The sequence below is a fragment of the Saccostrea cucullata genome, unplaced genomic scaffold (assembly GCF_032062105.1).
Source record: "Saccostrea cucullata isolate Sc308-1 unplaced genomic scaffold, CSIRO_AGI_Scuc_v1 ctg9096, whole genome shotgun sequence".
Taxonomy (NCBI): Eukaryota; Metazoa; Mollusca; class Bivalvia; order Ostreida; family Ostreidae; genus Saccostrea; species Saccostrea cuccullata.
The window spans coordinates 1-8,405 of record NW_026925365.1 but is presented as its reverse complement, the minus strand read 5'-3'; the positions used below and the strand labels follow the sequence as shown (position 1 = coordinate 8,405).

General features: G+C 31.1%; 1 protein-coding gene across 1 annotated transcript; it reads left to right on the top strand.

Moving 5' to 3' along the window:
• The first annotated feature begins 1,656 nt into the window (after nt 1-1,656).
• On the top strand, nt 1,657-5,644 carry LOC134268693 (uncharacterized). Its single transcript, XM_062750935.1, has 3 exons — nt 1,657-1,838; nt 4,853-4,932; nt 5,513-5,644. The coding sequence occupies exons 1-3, from the start codon at nt 1,733-1,735 to the stop codon at nt 5,642-5,644; spliced, it is 318 nt and encodes a 105-aa protein (XP_062606919.1). The 5' UTR covers nt 1,657-1,732.
• Nucleotides 5,645-8,405: the final 2,761 nt, after the last annotated feature.

The following is an 8,405-nucleotide window of genomic DNA, read 5'->3' as shown; positions in this document are numbered from 1 at the left end:
CCGAACATGTTGACCACTCTGGAATGTTCAAGAAACTTAATGTTACTAATAATATACATGATGAAATAATACAAATACAACACACCTCACAACAATAGATCTACTATCATAATGTTTTTTTTTCTCAGTTTGATTTTTTTGAATGTGATCTTACATTGATATTACATGTACATAATGCAACCCTAAAGTTAATCTTGAGAAGATTTTTTTAATGTGTTCCCTATACGTACTCAATATATACATGTACATGTAGTCAGAGGTTATTCGTTATAATTAAAAAGTAACCTTACCCTGTCCCCCAGGAATATGATCAAATAGTCTTCATCATGATTTCAAAATAATGATAATGTGATGACAACGATTTTAACGTAGAATACTAAAGAAAGCAATGAAGGAGGTTTAAAGTAAAGACTTGATCGTTTCTCTTCGTTCTGCATCACTCTGTACAAAGGAGTACAATGACAGTGAATATATTTGAAACATGTACAATTCGTGATTGTATTTAGATTGCCCACTGTTCATTCAAAACATACAAGGGACCTTTTTTTCTAAAAAAAAAAAAAAAACCCGTTGTTGAAACATAGTTAAAGTTCATTTATGTACAATTTTTACTCTCTCTCTCTCTCTCTCTCTCTCTCTCTCTCCACAATTCACCAACAAAATCAAAATTAATGTTGACATTTTTTAACTCTATGTAGAGAAGAAACAAGTTAAGCTGTACTTTTATTCATTTAGTTTTCTTCTTTGGTTTAAGTTCAAGGGTTCAAAACGATTAAATGACATTTATTAGATCTACGTAAAATTAATCATATATAAAACGGCAATTAAAACTCCACTAATCAATCCAGAAAAGTGGTTAAAATTAATACAGCGTTAAAAACTGCACTTTAGATTCCATTTTTTTTTTTTTGCATTACCTTGTATAAAAGAGATTAGGAAATTTAAAAAAATGTTTCATAATTTTTTTTTTTTACACACTTGTATTTCTAGATTATCATGACAATGAAGGGGAACTTACTCAAGGCTCTCAACTAAAAAGAAATCTATAAACCAATTTATCTGTATTCTTCGGTTATTCATTTACACGTACAATGTAATACATGTACACCTTTCTGTTGTGGAAACAATCGGATTAAAATCAGAACCTTGATCCGCTCCTCTGTTTTTATCATCGCCTCCTTTAGCGACAAAGGAAAAAAAACCATAGAGGAGCGGATCAAAGATTTTACTTCAATCATATTATTATAAGTGCATGCAATGACACAATAACTCCCTCCTCCACCAGGTAATAAACGTACATGTACTTTTTGCAGAATATTTGTTTTTTGGGTTTTTTTTCTGTCTAGTTATCAATCGATAATCAGAGTAATACTTCTATTATTTATAAAATTTTAAAAATTACTGTCAAAACCTCAAAACAACATTTAATCTGAAATTTAAAAAGGAAAGCAAGTACTAAAACATTGAACATTAAAACAAACGATTAAATTGTCAAAAACTTGAAAAAAAAATCGCATTGGTGCGCAGTTTAGTCATTTCCTTCTCTTTGTACGTCTGACTTACGACATTAAAATAAATTACCTGTTTAACATTTTCTGCACATAAGAAAAACATGACCAGCCTTTAATTCCCAAAAAATGAATATTTGTGGAAAGTACAAGTATCTCAGTCTATATAAATGGACCTTACAGGTTTTCATTCAACAGATTTATCTTAATATTTTGAAACAATCATGCAAGCCGTCTTTGTGTTGTTATTCTGCCACTTGGTTCATTTTGTATTTGGATGTACACCTTTTATAGAACATGATCAGTCGCGTTTCTGTAGGAATGATCACGGTAGGTACATATATAATGATGTATAATTACATTTGTCAGTCATTGCATGATTTTGTATACCCTCATAATCGAAGCTTCGGAGTATTTAGTTTTTGCTCCGGTCGTCCGTATGTCCGTCTGTTTTATATTTCAAGCAAATCTCTTTCTTCTCAAGTACATGTAAACCATTATTTCTTTCGCTATATATTTGGTCTCAATTATTAAAATTTTCAACTTTACTATACTTTTATTTAAAAAAAAAATCGATAGTAAGAAGGATTACATTCACTTTAAAAGTTAACGGACAAGACGGCCAAGTGGTAGCTCGTTACTTAACGCTTGCTTAAGTTTTTGACTTAAAAGTAGAGCTATAAGACGTATAATATGGTTTAGGCACAATCCTAATTGCAGACCTGCCAGCCTAAGTACTACTTCAGTTTGTCTTATAACAATTCTTGTCAATCTTTGATTAGATTAAGGAATAACTATCTAATATTTTGATTACATGATGTGATCAATCGATTGGCTTGCGTGTTAATTTGCATAAATAGAACATTATCAAGTAAGCAAGCCAATCGATTAATCATCGTCATTGAACCAAAAAATCTGACAGTTATTCCTTATATTTACATTCTCCTAAGTCAACAATTTCACGTCCTACAAGCCCAGTTTCTATAGATCTCTATTCGTCCCGCCTCGCACGTGATTTTTTTAACCACGCCTATCGATGAACCAACATTTATGCAGAAAAAAATATTTTTCACATCTCGGACAAAACGGTGGAAATGTAAATATTTGTAAATATATACATTTGTGGTATCTCTACATTATATAAACATAAAGAGAACAAATATCTTCAATTCTGTATGAAGTTTGTCAGAGGTCAGAGGTCAATACGTGACCTAATCACAAGGCGCAATGAACTCTACCGGTACAAAATGACTTGCTCTTGCTTTTCATGTATAGAAATGAACAAAACAAGCAATTAATTATTAATTAATTAATCAATCATTATTTTATTTACAATGTAAACGAGTATTTCATACATTTTTGGCTATCGATTTAACCTGCGTACATAGAGAATATACACATGAAAACTAGCGTTTGTTTACAACATTTATGACGATTAATTGTCAGCTGCACAGTCTCTAACGTATCCTAATTTTTGGGGTAGACCTTTAGTTAAAATTCTATGAAACACTGCAATATTTTCATTAAAATCTACTCACGATAAATGTGTAAATCTGTTGGAAAATATCAAAGCATTGCAATCACGCCACAAACAGCTGACAAACACCTCGGAGTTGTCGTAACAATAATCTGTCGATCGCCAGTGTCTCCGTGTTTTCATCATATAAATATGCCTTTATTCATTGAAATCGTAGATTGAATGTTTTTGATCAAATCCAATTGATTGCATATTCACTGGCTCGGTCAAGTGTGTCCATCCATCGGATACATCCATCCCTTTCTGGCGACCGAAATTCCTCCAACTTTTTATCATCGATCTTCAAATCGGACGTGCTTCTTGTGTCTTTTCAGCATTGATTATCAGTTTTCACGAAAAAAAATATTCCCAGACAACAATCTATTCACTATTACCGATCAGAAGTAGCCTTTCACAAAATATTCCCTTAGAAATAAAATCCATAGCCTGGTGAATTCGAAGCGTAACCGCCATTCAAGCCGATTTACACCTTGCGTCATTTTTTAAAATCTACGACGGACGGTTAGTGCAATAATTTATATTCGAAAATATTCAATTGTCTGTCTCAAATGTATATATATACATTTGTGGTATCTTTCCGCCATATAAACATACAGAGAGAAAATATCTTCAATTCTGTATGAAGTTTGTCAGATGTCAGAGGTCAATACATAGCCGAATCACACGGCGCAATAATATCTACCGTTACTTATAAATATAAAATGTCTTGCTTTTCATGTATAAAAATGAACAAAATAAGCAAGTGAAATAATTGTTTTATTTACAACGTAAACAAGTACTTCATACATTTTTGGCTGTCGATTTAACCTGTGTACATAGAGAATATACCAATAGAAACTAGCCTTTGTTTACAAGTAGTATTTCACTTTTGTCAGCTGCACTTTCTCTAACGTTTATCCTTATTTTTGTTAGACCTTAAGTTAAATCTTCATGATATATGCTAAAACTATATATTTTTTTATTAAATTCTACTCACGATAAATGTGTAAATCTGTTGGAAAATATCAAAGCATTGCAATCATGCCATGAACAGCTGAGAAACACCTCGATCGGCGCTGCCGTACTTCAATGTAAACTGTCGCCAGTGTCTCCGTATTAACATCGTAAATATGCCTTTAGTTACTGAAATCGTAGATTAACTGTTTTTGATGAAGTTTTATACTTGATTGCAAATTAACTGGCTTGGACAAGTATCTCAATCCATTGGATTTAAATGTATAAATATATAAGTAATAAATAACAAGTTTATAAACTTCAATGGGAATTGAAGAGGGTCGGTACGTGATCAAATCTTCTGAGAAGGCCTTCGGCCTTCACAGGATTTGATCACGTGACCGACCAACTCCAATTCCCATTGAAGTTTATAAACTTGTTATTTATGTCTTAAATATAAGTAATAAATAACAAGTTTATAAACTTCAATGGGAATTGAATTGAGGGTCGGTACGTGATCAAATCTTCTGAGAAGGCCTTCGGCCTTCACAGGATTTGATCACGTGACCGACCAACTTCAATTCCCATTGAAGTTTATAAACTTGTTATTTATTTCTTAAATAAATATACTCGTATTATAAAACAGTCATGGATTGATATAGGTCCAGAAAAGTATTAAAAATAGATTTTAAATTGAAGTCCTTCTCTAGCATACTAGTTCGTGGCATATCTCTCTATTTACATGACAATAGTTCTATTTCGAATAGACGAGAACAACGTTCATTCAGTCAGTCAAATGAAATTGATATTTTTTTCTTAAATATGCAAGTTTTTTATTAAGAAGATGTGTATTTTTTTCCGAATCTATTTTCAGCATTTAGTGGAATTGTGCGATTTTCCAGAGTAACGGAATCCGAGGCTGTCTTTCAAATTCAAGTAATTAGAAATATCAAGGTAAGTTTACATGTAAACAATCTTAAATATTCAGATGTAAAATGATCCTAATTATCCTCTTTTAAAGATTTTCATTTTGTTTTCTAAAATGAATATTTTGCTGTATTTGTAATAAAAAATAAGATAAATTCAAAGTAAACATGAATTGTTAATTATTAAGCAACAGACATGAAAAAGATACATGTGATACATGAAATAAAGTAAATTTTAAGTTAGGAGTTATTTCGCTTGGCATAGACCCTTACTCTTTAAATGATACATTGCCACAAATATGCGGGATTTTTTTTTTTATATAGTTCGGTTGTAAATGATGCATCATTCATCTGCACCTGTATCAAATTTCTACAAATAAAAAATTCAAATTTATTTAATGTTAAAAACTTTTTTCCTTCAAAAACCCGTATTAGAAAATGTCACTAATATTACATTTTCTGGGAGACCTTGAATGAAGATATTATAAGACTTTTACAAAAAGCATTCACTGTTTTAGTATATAAAGTTAAAGTAAATCTAATATTCATGACTTTTCACCAAAAAAGTGCATTTAATGCATATGCATGTATATACCTATATTTAATAGGGCGGGGTTACTTTCCCTAATGGTCTTATAACGGTTTATGGAAGAGGAGAACTACATTCCTGTGGAGCTACAAGACTGAATCAGGACCAAAGATACATCTTATATGGCAAGTCTTGTACACTGTACTCCTAGAACATAAAATCAAACGAAAAAAATCTGATATTTCGTACTTATATGAGAAGTAAAAACTTTTGTTACTTACAGTTTAATAAGTAAAATGTTTGTTTTTACACAAATGTATATAATTATACATTGTAGAACCCAGTATACATTGTTGACAGTTGACAGTAGTCTCGGGAAACAGTCGAATGACCGAGGAGTGCAAACTGTTGCCCGCAGCCTACGGCCTTGGGCAAAAGCTTGCACTTCGGTCCAATAGGTCGACTGTTCACCTCTACCCCAGTCAATAACTGTATAATATTACGGTATCTTTCTTATCCCAACGCAATGGCAGTCTAAGTGACATGAGACCTGAGCTATCGTGACGCGTTCTATCCAAGTGAATTCAAGAATGAAAATTGTAAAGATGAGTTTTTAATTTTTTTTTACTTCGTTCTGGATAACCTGTCACAGTTATTGTTTAAGTTTCGCTTTCTATAGAATGTATTTTCTTAATCATTTCCTTGAAGAGTGGAAAGGGGGTTTAATAACTGCATTTTTTTTTCTATGCGAAACGATTGCATATACTTGAAAATATCAATTTTATTCAATGGATAAATTATAAAATTCACTGTTGAAATTATAATAAAATATCAAGTTTTGATTATTTTACCCATCTTTGACGATTCATGATATTGAGTTGTAAATATTTTAATAAGTGAAAACTAAATTATTGTTAGCAATCATATCTTGAACACAGAACCAGTTTCCTTAATTAGATAAAAAAAAAACAATGTTGTGTTTGATCACACTTAGATGCAAACAATCGATGCGTTTACAAGAGAAGCTTATTCTATACTTTTTTTTATTAAATTCTGAAAAAATTCTTGGATGGAACATAATACAACATACAATCAATCAATCAATCAAAAAATCAAAATATTTTTCATTTGTAGTTTCTCTAAGTGATAACAGACTTAGTGTAAATCACTATCAGGAGGCTAGTCCAATCAATTTCAACAGAATCCGAAGATACGACTGCTCTTGTGAGGTGAATATCTTTAAATACTGAAGAACAAAGAATTTACAATGATTTAAAATAATTTACCTGTTAAAATGCATAATTATGTATCGTATAGATATTTTTATTAAATTTATTTATTCAAATACATAAATATCAGTTACTGGTACTTGTATACTTGTTTATAACCTTTAAATGTGCTATAAAGTCATTATAAATCATTTTAACCTCAAATTAAAAACAAAAATGAGAAAAAAAATATTTTTAAAAAATTATTATAATAAAAATCATTTTAAAAAAAAATAATAAAAATAAATATATGAAAAGTAAACATTTACTTCACCCTCCCTAATGAAAGATCAAATATGTTTTATGCAAAGTAAAAATCTTGCATCTTCTCGCAAATTGATCATCCTTTCTCAATTTTCATATCAGGAAGCCATACAAATATATCGATTAAAAGATCCAATTAAATGTTGTTTTTTTTTTATTTCTGTCTTTTAAGGATTAATGAAAATTAATAATTTTAGATCGAGATCGACCTTCCACGACAATCATTCCTTAACAATTCGATACCTGCCAGCAACAAGTGTATCATCACGGAACAAGAATTTGGCTGCACATTCTGGAATGGATTCTGTAGTCGGGCTGGATCACCATATGGACTTCGTGGCGCATGTCAATGGGTTCCAGGAAGGTCCGTTTGTTAAGTGACTGATTTGGTTTGGAAATTGGATCCACTTTATGTAATATTTGTAAGAAACTGTTTTTCAATAAATGTCTGTGAGAAATATTTCGTCTTTCCCGTCTCATTATTTCGTCTTTATTTTTAATTTTTTTTTAGATAATTAATAATTTACTAGATAAATTTATGGTGTTTTCGTTTGTTATTGCTCTATTATTTTAATATCATTGAAATGCAGTTTATTGAAATTGTAGAATTTTCATAAAAAGTCATATCTTTATATAAAATGATATGATAAATAGAAAGATCTCATTTAATTCTGGTATCTTAAAGATGAAAATGATTTGCAAATAGGTATACGTCATCTTCAATATTACTATAGTCATATCAGCACCGGGGTATACTCTTCACATTTGTTACACCTGACTGCATTATTGTTACGGATATCAGCTAGGGATTGCGATCGGTACAAGTGTGTTCATGCTGGTTATCTTGCATTACCTTGGTATAATTTTTGCAGTAAGGTGTGTTTTATGTCTGTTGACTGCGACGTACTGTGTAACTGTTGTAAATTCTTTGATATCTTATTCTAGATTAGAAGATTACACATTTATTTTTGTCGCTACCGAGTTTTGTATATCATACGTCCGTCTACACCGGTGACGATTAAGTACACAGAGCAGTAACCAAGTGAGCGGTTTTCTATAGAAGCCCTCAGAACTAGCGAAAACCAATCGAATATGGCGGACACATTTCTTTTTTGAATCGTGTTCAGCTTTAACTTATCAAAAATACCCTATAATTTTTTAAATTATTTTCTCAAATTTATGATCCTTACAATGGCAAATTTAGCTAAAATAACTTGTCATTGTATTTTATTTTGGATGAAGTTTTTTCCCCATACCAATTGCCTCTCCTTTGATTCAATACTAAGTTTGTCTACTTTAATATTCCATCTACCTGATCATTAAATAAAGTCATACGGGTCGACAGAGATTCAAGCCTACTTCTCCTCGAAACCCGATCCTACCTCTAAAACATTACATATCGGGAGCAGGTCAAACATGGACCTCAAAATACAGCAAAGG